This window comes from Seriola dumerili, unplaced genomic scaffold (assembly GCF_002260705.1).
Source record: "Seriola dumerili isolate Sdu_G_001 unplaced genomic scaffold, Sdu_1.0 BDQW01000409.1, whole genome shotgun sequence".
NCBI lineage: Eukaryota > Metazoa > Chordata > Actinopteri > Carangiformes > Carangidae > Seriola > Seriola dumerili.
In genome coordinates this window covers 2,402,171-2,417,192 of record NW_019174664.1, presented here as the reverse complement: position 1 = coordinate 2,417,192, position 15,022 = coordinate 2,402,171, and the positions used below count along the sequence as shown (strand labels likewise).

Genomic DNA, 15,022 nt, shown 5'->3' with positions numbered 1-15,022 from the left:
TCATACTGGGTGAACAAACTGGTACACCAGTCTCTGAGACACGTCAGGCTTGCGGATGATGCCCTTCTTGTAGTACTGACGTATGGAGCGGCTCAGCTTGTCATAGTTCATAGCAGGTCGATTCTTTCTGAGTCCCCACAGTCTGGCGACGTGAGCCGAGTCTTCAATTTTAAAAATACCTGGTGGGAGTCACAGGAGATTTGACATTTGTAACAACATGCCACAAAATGTATAAAAGAGACAGTGCTGACATTTTATATTTGCTCATAAAGAGAGTGACTTGGAGAGTCAACCACTTGCATGCATATTTCTTTTATTTCTTTTATTTCAAAGTATTTACAGTTTCATTGAGAGTAAACTCCAAGGACAAGAAGGCTTTCTTGTTTTTTTTTTAACAAAATGCTTTTAGAAACAAATTATTTTAGCATTAATTGTGCTGTTGTGCTAAAAATATGCTACAAAACATAGGCTGCTGTAATATTGTACTAGAATTTTTTTAATTCATTGCACTGTTGTGTGCAAGTATATTGAATTTAAATTGTACATTTCTGAGGAAAAATGTGGCACTTCTGAAATTTGCTAATAAAATATTTGATTGTAATACGTTGATTCTTTGGATGTTTTGAAACAATGTTAATGAGGGGAAAATAGATAGAAGCAGCTGTTGTTGAAATTGAGGCACTTGAGGAGTTGAAGTATCAGCTGAAGCTCTGAAAAAGGTTCACGTCTCAGACAAAGTGTGAAGTGCAACGGGGTCATTCATTTGAAGTCTTACAACTTTTTGCTCTGATTTTGGTCTCCACCACCTGAAGGAAATATCTGGCTCTTGAGCTGTGAAATGTACCACTATGTTCAGGAGCTTGTCGCTAACTGTGTCTGTCTGCTGTTTGGTGCTGAGCAGGTAGAGAACAGTGGGCGGTGAGAGTGAACCAAAAGAGTGGGCTGCTCTGTCATCACCATCATGCAGTGCGTGACTCCGCCTCACGCCTGGCTCATATCAAAATGGACAGAGAGGCGGGGCATTTTGAAAACTCACCATTAAACTCAGAGAATTCTCTTTCGGTTCATCACTATACGAATGATCCCTTTGACAATGTTTTCACGCTGTCATTTGACACATTGTTATTGTGAAATATTAGTTACAACCGCTTTAAAGAGTAAGAGATGAAAGCAGTTGGCATGTAGAGAGTGAAAGCAGAGGAGAAGCCAGCTACAGTCAAAATGGTTAAAGCGTTTTAAATTCCATTTGAAGTGTGCACTCTGAACTGTGAGTGGATGGGAAATTAATGATAGAAACATATATTTTAATTTAAATTTCTATGTTGTTTTTGCTTTCATTGCAACATCCTCTAAAATTTAAAAAATTTAAAAATTCTGTTTCCAGATTTTTTTTTTTTTAGAAAACTGATGGATATTTAAAACAGTGTGGATTAAAATGGCTGGAGATGCAGCATGTGTGCACATGACAATAAAAAATGAGGTTACCTTTTTCTTTATTGAGCCAGCGGATGCAGCGTCCATAGCTGTGAGGTTTGAGCAGGAGCTCTCTGAGGAACTGCCACAGATGAATAGGCTGACCCGAACAGGACGAATCTGCTTCAGACCAAAGCTCCTCGCTGCCTACACAACGAAGCAACAACATTCGGTTGTGATTCACTGAGAAAAGACACATTTTATGCGCCACAAAAAGCCCAGTGTCGAGTGTCTTCTTGTCACAGTGTGTTTAAATTGAAAGTACTTCTGCGCATTAGATTTTTTTTGCCTGACTTTGTGTGTATGCACCTTTCATTTATTGTAGTTTGAAAAACAAACCTACCTGTAGTTTTTGTATCTCCAGCTGAACACCTCTCTTTCATCCAGGCAGCTGGAAGTAAAAGAGAGACAAATATTCAATTTAAAAACAAGTTTTTACTTTAAATGAATTCATGCTTATACATCTTACACCTACTCAAACATAAACGCATTAACACACGCATGCACACAAATTCAAAAGTTTAAAACAGCTAAACATTAGGCAGTACAATCATTGTATAAGGTGCAGCAATCTATGAAGAACTTGAATAAATATCACACCCTTACCTGACTTCCATATGTCCAGGTGTGCGTGCAGCGTGTCTCCACACTGCGGCGAACGCTGGCGAAACTCCTCCTCGCTCATGGCACAAAGGTCCTTTCCTGTCAGCTCCTGGAAGGACTTTCCTGCGTGGGGCAACCTGTACAGATGTTCAGTCCACAGCAGCCACTTCTGCACATTTCCTGTGCTCCACTCTATGGGGTCTAGGAAAACAAAGAAAGATATGAAAGCGGTGAGAAAAGTCCCACCTGCCACTGCAATAAATGACCTTGTTTGGACTCGTTTGTCCGGTGAGATTATTGTCATATTGAGTCACGTTAATCAGTTAAATTCCCAATTTAGTGGGTTTCGTTTGGGTATGTTTACACATAATAACACACAAGGTGGTCATACTTTAATGGCACAGCAATCCTGAACAGCAGAACAGATGACTGGGGATCGTATTGGTTTATGACAGCCAGAACAATACATAATGCTTCCTGTGTTTGCTTTGTGAGCATGAGAGACCTCGCCCTTAAGACTGTGTACACGTCTACTGGCAGGAAGGAGCCATCACTGTCACAACCCAAGAAACCTCATGCAAAGGTCAGGATTAAACATATCCTGGAGCAGGCAAACACAGCTTTGCGTCAGTAAGGATATGATTTAAGAGATCTGTCATTCTGCCTGGGCTATCCACACAAATATGTGTTGATTTTGGGAGTACGAACCAGCGGCTTAAACATCTCTGAATCAATATTCTTATACCTGCAAATAACTGGCAACATTTTGGAGTCATGAAAAATGCCTTGTATGCTTTAAAGATTTGTTTCTTTGTCAGTTATATGTCTTGATACTGTAACACCCTGCTTGAGGATGAATAACTGCAGTAGCAGGTGTGGTGGACGGCAGCCTACCTGGGGTGATATTGAGCAGTTTGCAGGCTGTTTCAATGTCCTTCAGAACCTCTCCCACCACCATGCTCTGCACCTGCTCCAGAGACCGCTCCTCCTCCTGGCCCTCCAGCCCCGGAGAGAGTCCCTGTTCCTGGCTATCAATGACGGGGCACTGCTCTGGCTCTTCCCGGGGCTCCATGTGAGTCATGGGCACAGCCAGTGTTGGGGAGGCCTCTGAAACTTTCACTAGCCATGCTGCATCTTCAGTGAGAAGCATGTCGAAGCAGGAGAGGTAGAGGCCTGGCATGCCACGCTCCAGAGCTTCCACGTTTGGTTTGGTCTCCCCCATGTCCCAAGGGTCTCCAGAGCCCCTGTTTCGCTCCAGAATGGCGAGGGAGTCCTCTGTCATCCCAATCCGGGACCCGTACGCTGTGCCCTCCGATAAACTGCCCACTGAGTTTGACATAACTGGTACCTGAAGATGAAGGAAACAAACCACATGAAACTTTTTCTAACCTGCGACCAGCACATGTGTGAGCCATTTAAACTTTTTAAAGTATCCTTTCAGCATTGGAAAAAATTAGTTAAAATATTGTCAAATCATAATGAATAGTGTGAGATCATAAGCACCTCCACGGACGAGAAAAGTAGTTGCAGGTAAATATATCATTTAAATATACAGAGGACAAGACCTTGTTAATGATAATCCTGTCTGACAAAGTTTCGCAACATTCAAGCAGTTCAACATCACTTAGATTAAAATGATTTCATGATTTAAGACAAAAAGAGAAATACCTTTACCAACAGCTCCTGTCTTACAATTCTTTGGCTGCTAAACCAGCATTTGTTTTAGCTTTGTAATAAGAGCTCCATCAGAGTAGCTGCAAGCAAGAATCCCTTTTCCTAACGTGTTGTGAGCAGAACTGTGGTGAGACCGTGCTGTCGTCGCTCTATAAGAACCCCAAGCCTAATGGAGATACCAGGAAAATGACTCTCAACAGAGTTAAAACACACACAGCGCCGACAGGCATGGGGCAAAATGGATTTGACTGAGTCTCTTATTTGTGGGTCAGTGGCCCAGAATGGCTGATGTCTTGGGGGTAGGTGACTCGTATTGAGACCTGAAGCAGCTCCGCCGCCTGCCTTGGCTTTCAAGGTGCCGTCTCTGCAGCCCTCTGTCTCCACTGTCAGCTGGAGATTTTAATCAAATGGAAGTTAGATAATGTGGAGAAGAGTGTGCACAAAATCTGCACAAAAAAAAAAAGAAAAAAGTGTGTGTTTTATGAAGATTGGAAAGATAGGTGCGACAGCTTTTTCTAAGCAGGAAATTGCCATCATAAGTCTTCATTTATGGATGTCAGCTGTAACACAAGTGCTATAATCTCAGGGCGAATTCGCATATGGCACGCATAATGTGCACCTGCCACAGCTGGCATATGGGAAGGCGCACGGCCGTCACACACACACACACACACCAGGTTATCAGTGGTTGTAGAGGATGCCACAGTAAAGGAAGTGTGCTTCTACAGAGCACATGTTCAAGGAGAGGTACGGCTTTGTTTGTCAAGATAAAAAAGAAATTAAAGACTCATAAAAACTTGTCGATTGATTGACTACACCCATCAGCCAAAATCATCTTAAACCTTTATTATAGAGAAAAGGTGTCTGCACACTTTTAAGAACCAATTCATTCCAGCTCCAAAAGGTCATATACTATGTTTGCATTTTGGATTTAAGAGCACAAGTTTCTTTTTTCTTTTTTCTGAAGGGGACATTAATTGTAAAGCTGTTAACAACTGTTGAGAAAAGACTTTTTTTTCTCTCTCTTACCAAACTTCCCCAAAGATAAATGAAGTTATCTTCCCTGCCCCCCAAAAAAAAATTCCCCTTCTAGTCTTTGGTCCTCGACCCCCCACTGTAAAACCTCCCCAGTCTTGCTTTTATCTCCAAACTTCTCGTAAACTATAACCCACTCTCCCTTTCTCTCCATCAGGAGTCAGATTAAAAGCCACTGGTATCCCTGCCTGGCTGCTGCGTGTTAACTCTGCTCTGTAACAGCTTGCACTAAGCCCATTAGCAAAGCAAATTTAGCCACATTACCTTCTTCCAAAAGGAAGAGGGGGCACAAGAAAAAGACACAAACACCCACCCCCGGGGAGAGGGATTAAGACCCTGACTGATCTCTAAATGAGTTTGGTCAAGTCGCTGATATTCATTTCAGGAGCATTAGAGCTTGCTCCATTTACTCAGCAAAGTCAGCCTTTGACACCGAAGGAAAAGGACTCAGGACCGCAGGCATCCACGCTGGGAACCATCTCTTCTACATGCTTGGTCTCATTTAACATGAAGATGGTGATTATTTGAGGTTCCTGTTATTAACTGAAGCTGTGTTATCACTCTTTCTTTTTGTGTGTGTGTGTGTGTGTGTGTGTTTTCTGCAAAAAATCTAAATCAAACTAATGAACAATGGCCTAAAGTTAAAGAGCTTTTGATGCCTGAGATACCACAAAAAAGTCCTCACTTCCGAACCCTTTGCTTAAATAAAAGTATTATAAGTTTCAGACCAATCTAGCTTAAAATTAACCTTTTACCCCATTCATCATTGTTGCTGAAACAGTTTTGTGACAGAAGTCGGCCAAGTGTTTAGATTGAAGTTAATGAGTAGTGATTAAAACAACTAAAGAGTGTACTCTTTCAAAAGTGTGTTTAACCTGGAGGATTCAATCCTAGTCGGAGAAAAAAGAAAATGTCACATGTCGAGAAGATTTGACAATATCTATCTAAAACTGACCAAAACGTTTGAGTGCTCTGCTCATCACAAAAAAAAGGCCTGTGTTGTTTGAGCCTGGAGTTAAAGGTGTGACTATTTGCCATATGAATATTAAAAGGAGACTTTATTCCTTGTTATTGGGAAACTTGGACCAACTAAGGAAGTCATTGTTCCGTGAACAAAGAAAAAAGAAGGAGTTTCATCATTATGTTGAGCTACTTTTCTCACTGTGACTATTGTTGGAAAGAAAGCCTGCAGGGTGGAGAGAATGAATTGGATGTTATTTTATGGCAGCAGTGACATGTGCAGGTGCTATGTTCACATCATAAAGTAGGTTTAGGTGTAGTAGTAGTCTAGTTTTAGGTTTTTTGCTACTTTTATGGATTGCAAATAAAGGTGGATTTGTGACAGTGTCTTTCATTTTCTATTGCTATTGACAATCTGTGTAGTTTACAGACCATTACACAGTTTTTATTAGGTTTCATTATATTCTTTATGTTTTATTATATTCTTTAATTTTTCCACCACTGAGCAGGTTTTAATAACTGCCAGTGGAGGATGTTGAGACACTGGGTGATTAATTTCTACTGTTAGTCAGGTGCACTGGCATTAGACCAATATCTAAGGAATCACTAAAACATTTCAAATGTTTTTGCTGTTGGTACTAATTAATTTTGACAAAGAGCTGTATTTACAGTTAATGATGCAGATGATAAACTTTACAATTGATTGGACCTGAAGATTGGTGTTATAACCTGTCCAGATGGAACAAATAAACCTGTCACCAGCTTTTTTTATGCAGAGAAATTGCAGAGATAGTGAAGATATGGAGACTCTCACTATGGAGCCTAAGGCATGTGCTGGTGCAGCTGGATCCAAACTGCTGATTGTGAGAAGATTAGAAAGAGCAGGTTTTAAATTGTAGCTTCAAAAGTTACACAAAAATATGTCAATAGCAAACAAATTTACAACTTATTTGCAATATAAAATACATTTAGAAGGAAACGTAATGCTGTAATTCATTCAATAAGATGTTGCCTCTGAACACGATCCAGCCGGCAATTATGTTTGTCACCACAATGTAATTGGGAAAACCTTTTAATCTGTGTGAACTGAACTTTAAACTAGCTATTATGAAGTGTGAACTTGCACAACGCTGACCATAGCTCACTGTGTCACAAAGTACATGAACGAATGTAAACACAGTCACTGTGTTACAATTATCAACTATAAATCAAATTGTTTGCCATAGTTGCCTGCAGTGGGACTCACGTTAACGCCTTGTGTGGACTATAAATCTGGCTTAAAGGAACTCTTTGTAAGTTTTGCTATTTCTACATCGCTTATGCTGGCATTAACAGCTGTTTACTTACCAGTCTAGAAGAAACGTTGTGAATTGAGCATCAAACTTCATTCCTTTACTCGCCCTAGAGTTGTCTCCAACCCTCTTCCACTAAAGTTAACGTGCCAAACATGTCTTTTGCCAATACCGAGTCACTGTAGCATCCAGATTGCCCTGAAGAAGTTGCGTTGCTAGTTCTGAATGTTGTATTTATTTTCCTCTGTTAATCAAATTTACAATTCAATCCACCACCTTATGCTGGATATCAGTGACAAATCTTTTCATTATCATTGTGGTTTTTGGTCTGAAACCACCAACAACCCCTCAAACTTGACCACATTTTTTTTTTTATCTTTCTGAGTGAAAGCTAATATGCAATTTCACATATACAGAAACAAGAAAAACAGGTAAGTGTAACTATGATACAGGGCAAACACAAAGGAAACAAAAATGAATAGCATGAATAATATAAGCTTTTCATCCATCTCTGGGTCCAATCTGTCAACAGGAGGATTTGCACTGATATGCTTTTGTTTTCAATCAAAGTTATAGTTGTCAACTTACCAATGACATTAAACCCAGTTGTCTTCTTTATTGCTGTGACCAAGCAAAACTGCAAAACTAAGCGTGACAACTTAACATTTTTGTGTTTTCAAACTTTCTGTATTTTCTTAAATCTGCTCTAACAACTGTCTTGTGTTGTTCTTGATACTCAGTGGTGAAGCTGAAGTCTGTTCACTCTGTTAAAACTGAAGTTCCTAACTGTGAAACTGAATACTAACCAAAGTTCTGGCCATAGATCAGATTATTTATATTGCTTTATATATACATTAATTCAATTGCACAGAGGATGCCTTTTATTTTCTCTGGAAGATAAGATGATGGTATTATCAACATCAGTAATAGAAAAGTTGGACATCTGTGCTATTAAAATGTTTACAGTAATGTGTGTATGAAAATACACCTGGAGTCATTTCATCCTTTAAATAACAATAATAATAATAATAGAAAATAAACACTATATTTCTTCTTAAGTCACACATCAGACATGTTAGACATTGTGTAAGTTAGGGTCTTCTTACCGAGACAAAGATGCTCTGATGGCCAGAGGTAGAGACTTCACTGGATGACGGTAGATGCAATACAGCTCTGGTTCTGTTCAGGACCAAAGATGAACTTTTGTCCCGTTTCTGATCAACCCTCGCCTCAGACGGGACGCCCGGGTGCTACTTGAGGACAGAGGTGCTGCAGACAGAAGGCACCTTTAAATCTGTTTCCCCCCCCGATGACTGTCACAAAGCCCCCAGTCCGAGGCCTCGGACCCTCCCAGGCTTTTTGGTAGAATTACAATTAACCTGGAAGTCACAGCCTAAAGCACAACTGCAAACTAAACTCTGTAGTGAAAGCACCTGCTGGGGGTGTGTACAAAGTGAGAAAGAGCCAGGGCAAGTGACTGGGTGAGTGAGTGCAAAGGAATTCCAGCACCATTGACTGCAATTTATATTTATAGGGAAGTTGTGTTTACTTATGCACACAACCCAGTGCATGTGTGTGTGTGTGTGTGTGTGTGTGTGTGTGTGTGTGTGTGTGTGTGTGTGTGTGTGTGTGTGTGTGTGTGTGTGTGTGTGTCTGACTCTGAAGTGCCATGTGTCTTGCAGATTAGTTCAGACCTCCTCAAACACTACTAGTTGACCTCACAGCTTAGGTGACAGACAATTCAAAGCGATAAGAGACTAAAGAGTTTTATCACTTTGAAAAAAAACTTTACGAGAAAATGAAAGGTTTTCTAGTTACCACTCTTGCTTCACAGCTGAATGCTTCCAGGTGCGGTGGTGGAAAGTAACTGAGTAACATTTTAATCAAGTACTGAAAAACATATTTGAGGAATATTTTCATTACTTTATCCTAGTAGTAGTCGTAGAGTAGTATATTTATGTGAGAGCTATAGCTATACATGTTACTTTTCAGATTAAGATTTTACATTAAAAATCATAAAACATATTATTTCACAACTTCTCAGATTTGTCCGGTGACCCTCTGGAGGAGCCCGACCAACAGGTGAGGAACCCCTGTAGTGAACTGACTGTACATGAGGTAGTTAAAATTAACTCAACTTACACATCTAACAATGTCATATACAGTCTTTTTTCTGCAGAATTAGTTTTTTTTTATTTTTTATTTTGCTGATATTACTGTTACTATTACTTAAGTAAGATTTTGAATGCAGGACTTGAGATGGAGTATTTTTACATTATGGTGTTGGTACTTTTGCGAATGGGAAGGATCTGAGTACATCTTCCACCAACCTGTCCAGGTTTAAATCATCACTTTTTGGAGTTTGTGCGTTTCTCCACATGCTGGTTTCACAGTGCAGAGGCAGACTCAGGTGACCTGCAGCTACAGGTAATAAACAGATGGAGCCGCTGCTTAGACAATATGAGAAAAACATTAATCACTTCACACTTAAGTTACTAATATTTGTCAAGGAAACTTTAAGATAAAGAGTGACTCGTGACTTAAGTATTAACTTATAATGTGGATCATTTGCAGCCACATTATGAGCTTATACTGAAAGAAAAGGTTCACAGTCTGTCTTAATAGACAGAGATTAATAAAGAGATTTCTTTCTAAAGTGTGTGTTTGTTTTGTTTTATTCACTAAGATAATCCATTCACCATCAGTGCTGCTGTCTGTCCTGAGGGCTGAGCAGTGTAAGTCAAAACACCAGAGGGTGTGCCTGGCTTTTAATAATGTGGCTGATGGAGGTGGAGATAAAATTAACTGCTTTATATACTGTTGGGCACTTTTACAGTCCAAAGTAAATAGCAATTATATGTGTTTTTATAGCTAATTATATAATCCCCTCTTAAATGTGGTGAAGTATGGTCCCCTGTTGACTTACATTCATCACCCTTCATAGTCACTGTGGTCATTTTGAAACAGTGACAAGTTTTAACATTGGAAAAAAAAAAAGAAAGTATTCAAACCATTGAGCAACTCGATCTATTTCTCTGCTGTCATCAGCTGAGCTCAGTCACTCTGGTGCCTATAGCGTAAAATCCAGCCCATAATCAATGAATATACATGGATACGTGTCAATATTACATAGATAAAGTGAAAACAAAGACATGATTTGGGGAAGTCGAATCATGTTGTTTTCATTGGTTTTCAAGTATGAACACATTGACCATATCACACAGTCTTCATCAGCAGATGGAGAGAAAACTTTCAGGACTTATTTTATTATTATTTTGTTGATGTAGTTTGATTCAAAAATAAGGAGTACTTGAGAATTTCAGTTTTATCTTTAACATTATGACATTTATGTTACATTATAAAGTCTATGAGACTATGGATTGATACGTTTCCTTTGTTTTTTTGTCTCCTTTACAGTTATTTCTCTGCAACATGTATGTAAGAAAGTGCCTGTATTTCAGTTGCATTTCAGCATGTGTGATATCATGACTAACAATAAGACCTAAAGAAATCAAGCACATATATTAGCACGAATATTGACTTTTATGTGGTCAGAGAAACTGTCGTCAGCACCACATCTCACCTCTGAAACAGGCATTATTCCCCTTTATTTAGAGCTAGTGAATCTTAACCACAAATACAGCCTGTGTATTTCTGTTTGCCGACTGCACAGTGATGCATTGTAGTTTAAAAAACTGTTTCCTTTGGGGGGGGGGGCATTACGTAATTTAAGCCTGTTTGAACAATGTGGCTCTGTCAAAAGCAAAGAAATAACAAATGTTTGTGAAAAGGCTTTGAAAGAAAATTAGCAAAACGGTGGTCACCCACAACAATAAAGGTACTCTAAGACGACTGTTTATCTAATCTTTCCCCTCTAATCTCTCTATTAATTCACCATGTAAGTTGCTAAATGGCCAGTCTTCTGATAGCACACACTAAAGCTTAAAGTTTCTTTTTCTTTTTCAGGTCCAGGACTTGTTTTCTATTCTTCCATTTCCTATGCAGGAGCTGTGAGTTTGATATGGTTCGCCACAGTGTGAATGGACTAATTGTGAGATACAGAGAGGGTGTGCACAAACTGCGTCAAGACTTCTTAGGAGCTGAGTGTTTGTAGACACACCAAATCAAACCGTGAGCGATGACCAGCTCCTTTCATTGGACAATTCGGCATGAAATTGGATATGAATGTGTGTACCTGCGTGCGTGCTTATGCATGAACGCATGTGAGTGTTTCATACATACAGAATGAGTGAAGAGTATGGTGTATGCATATGTTTGTGTAGCATGTGTACACATTCAAACTGAAAATATAGGACATGGTACACAATTTAATTGGCTTGTTATTAAAACTGAATATACTGTAATATCTTAAATGTGTTTGCTCATATATATAAAAAATAATTGCAGATATCTATGACGAGAAAACGTCTGTTTGCTTTTGGCTTTACCCACATCCACTCCATGAGCAAAATTTGCATGGCAGTTTCTTCAACTAGTATTTGACCTTTTCATTGGCTCCAGAACAAGATTCTCATGGTTGAAAGACAATGCACTAAAGGAAGCTAACAGAGTGGAATTCAAATAAGAAGTCACAATTGGGACACTGTGATCTTGATATGAGTAATGATTGTGCAGGTGTCCCCACTGTAAGCAGATGTCAGTGATCCACCTGAGGTGTCTTAGCAAAGTCAACAAACACCAGTAGTTGGCCTCAGTGTCATCTTTAGTGAATAAGTGTCATATCATCTGAATATGAGGTGAGGTTCCTTCTCTTATTTTACGACAGCTCTTTTGACTATTTTGGGGGAATAAACAAACGGAAAATCAATTCTTAGTCAGTTTGGAAAAATATAATACAACTTACTTGTACTACCACATGTGAGGCAGGCTTCACAATAAAGGCCTAATTTGTTGAGTGCAACTAAAAACACTTCAACAGTGTAACAGTGAGTAATGGCGCCATATTAAATTACTTCTTCTTGGAAACAGAGAGAGGTTTGTCAACAGCTATGCATTCAACCGCTGTTAATCCTCACAAGGACAGTTATTAGGTCAAGTTACGGTCCATTTCCCATGATCAGCCTGGCAGCGTGACAAGGTATTATTCTGCTTGTAAAACAGTTAGCGCTGCAGAGGCATGTCTGATCCTGCAGATGTGCGAAAACCAACAGCAAGGGCAAAAGATGGTGTGGGATGTTATGTAATGAAGCACTGAAGAGGCATAGAAGCTCAAGCTGAGAAGAAACAGACATGAAATGAATTGGCAGAAAGTTTTAATCCAAGACTTTTTTTGTGTTTTTGACCTGCACATGGGTGAAGCTTGGTCATTACCAATACTAGCAGAAGAGCCAACATAGAAGTGAGATGGTGGACATCGAATACACAGCCATATCACCATTCCTGTAGAGTTGTGTTTCTGGCTTTTTATGCTGAGTTTCCCAATGAATGTACAATTACTCCAACATTAAGTCTCCTTTTAGCTCTATTTTGGTCTCCACCAACTCCTGAGAAAAATATCTGACTCTTTAGCTGCTAAATGGTCCATTATATTCACAGGCCAGTCTGTCAACCTTTTGGTGCTGGGCAGGTAGTGTGCACAGTGGACTTTTAGAACTTGATGAGAGCAGTGAGAGAGAACCACAATAACACATTTGTGGGCTATAAAACTAAAACAATGAGGCTAAAAATCTCCATAGAGCTGATGGGAACTGCACAGCCAAATGATAATTCTCTGTTGGTTCATGACCTGTGACACCTTTCATATACAACTATGATCCATTGCTTTATAAAAGAATATATATATGTATAATACAATTATAGACACTTTTATTATAATCAGCCTAAAAACAAATAGTGCCTATCAATCGTTTTAGTCTTCTGACATCCATGTTCACTCATGGCTGTAATATACAGTGAAGTCTGTCATGTGTTGAAGTATTGATGTTTTCTTCCTTGATTAACTCCTATGACTAATTTTCATTTTATATTTGCTACATTTAAAGCTCAGATTTTGCAGTGGGTTATATTATGGTTATTACACATTGTATATGGCTGTGTTTGGTGGAATATGTTGGAACACTAAAGCCATTACAATTACTGCAGCTGGAGATGTGTGTCATATTCTGCTATTGAAAATGTTAATCAGGTTTGTTTGATTGACAGTGCCAGCACAGTCAAATTCAATTCTTTATGCAGTTTTATGTTACTGGGTTGGTTTATATTTTCCACTGCAATGGTATTCTTTTAAACATGAGTAAAAGGTAAGGTAGGTAAGCTTCAAATCATGTTCACTCTGTTAGGTTGTTAAATTACATTTCTTCAAGCTTGTCTCTTTTTCCATTTCTTTACACAGCAGTCAAGCTTTTACTGAATCGAAACTTTGCACGTCACCAAAGCAGAGCACTGTGTCAGCAAAACAATCCTGAAGCAACTGAACCAGTAGGTGGTGTGAGGCTGGTGCTGCACGCAGGAATAGAAACGTCCAGAAAGCACAGTCTCTTCTGTTTTGTTGCCAGACTCTCAATGCCAGAAGCGCTGATGAAAGATACCGCTGCTGCCCTTTTGACCAACAGCTTAATCCACATGGAGATTTGCAGTAGCATCCTGCATTAAACTGATAACATGCAAAACAAAAAAACATCATGCTGAAGTAGGTTTATTGATTAGTGAAAGGATATCTGGAGTCATAGTTAGAGCTGGTCCACCTCACCTCAAAATGCAGAAGGCCACTTCAGAGAGTAATGCACTAACTTCAGAGTTGTCTCAGCCCATGCAACCCAACATGCATCCGTATCCACCAACACTTGATGGACAGAAAGGAGGAAGCACTTTTATATTTCTATTCCACTTTTAACTGTCTTTGCAGGTGTCATGTTCATGCAGGACTTCACAGGGTTTACCCATATGGAAGTAAGTGCTCATCATTTTGTAGTTAAGTAGAAAGTGAAACAGGCAGAGCAAAGAGTTCACACCTTTTTGGGGGGGCTTTAAGGCAAAGATTACAGAACAGGTTTTTGATGTTATTTGGATCCGATCCAAAGTAAACTCTGTCTGGAGCTGCCTCTATATTTTGAGACATTGCATTAAGACACCCAGTACACTCACTGCTTACTACATGTGAGCAGCTTCTTCACTGATCTTGGGACTGAAAATAGTCCGGGATATTTGATATTAGGAGATTAGTTTCTGGTGCTAAAAGTTGCTTTCACTCACTAACTGGTGAGTTAAAGAAAAACTGTCAAACATGTTTAACATTTCACATTTACTTTTCCAAGAAGACAGAAACACAGGCCCCTGATAATGTGCAATGCATTAACACATGCATCTTGACTCAAGTATGAGGTTGCTATGCTGAACTTGTTAGCAAACAGCTGCCTATTTACACGGCCAGCAGACAAAGAGCAACATTGACATTCATTTGGAGCCATGCCTCTGCACACCTGATGAATCTAAGTCCAATATTTACTCTTCTTTTAGCTCTGTTTTGGTCTCTTCTAACTCCTGATATAAATATCTGTCTCTTTAGCAGCTAAATTCTCCAGCTAGTCACTAACTTCATCTGTCTGCAGTTTGGTGCATGAGCAGGTAGTGTACCCGTGAGAGTGAACCAAAATGGTAAAGTTGTGGGTCAGACTGGTCATTATTTTCTGTGGGTTCATCACACTTTTATATGGCATGTCATTGTTATTGTGAAAATATTGGTTAGTGCATCTTTTATTGTAATGTCTGAGCTACTTTAATTACTTTAGTTGAGTATTTTTTTTATCTTGTGGGATTTTATACTTCCTCTCTGATGGATAAACATCACTACAGTTAATACTTGACAGATAAAAACTTGTGATCATCTGATAACATTATGCAGTATATTGCAGAACTATAACAGGTTCAGATTGCTATTGAGTTTATAAAACAGGATAGGCTACAACACTTAAAATCTGTGAATGACTGTTTTATAATGAACATTAACAATGTGCTTGTTATGCGGT

The 15,022-nt window shown here is 39.2% G+C and overlaps 1 protein-coding gene across 1 annotated transcript; it reads right to left on the bottom strand.

Moving 5' to 3' along the window:
- Positions 1-8,325, bottom strand: LOC111233611 (SAM pointed domain-containing Ets transcription factor-like). The gene is made up of 6 exons (XM_022761468.1): positions 8,144-8,325; positions 2,971-3,424; positions 2,080-2,277; positions 1,817-1,864; positions 1,486-1,620; positions 1-179 (listed from the first exon to the last, which is right to left on the bottom strand). Exons 2-6 carry the CDS (start codon positions 3,413-3,415, stop codon positions 1-3), a joined length of 1,005 nt encoding a protein of 334 aa, XP_022617189.1. The 5' UTR covers positions 3,416-3,424; positions 8,144-8,325.
- Between the last annotated feature and the right edge of the window lie 6,697 nt (positions 8,326-15,022).

Bases quoted from the DNA above. Each gene is read 5' to 3' on its own strand.
- LOC111233611 (XM_022761468.1), bottom strand. From the start codon at position 3,415: ATGTCAAACTCAGTGGGCAGTTTATCGGAGGGCACAGCGTACGGGTCC. The intron at 1,865-2,079 runs GTAAGGGTGTGA...TTTTACTTCCAG, and splicing joins CCTGGACATATGGAAGTCAG to CTGCCTGGATGAAAGAGAGG. The intron at 180-1,485 runs GTAACCTCATTT...GACTCCCACCAG, and splicing joins CTGGCTCAATAAAGAAAAAG to GTATTTTTAAAATTGAAGAC.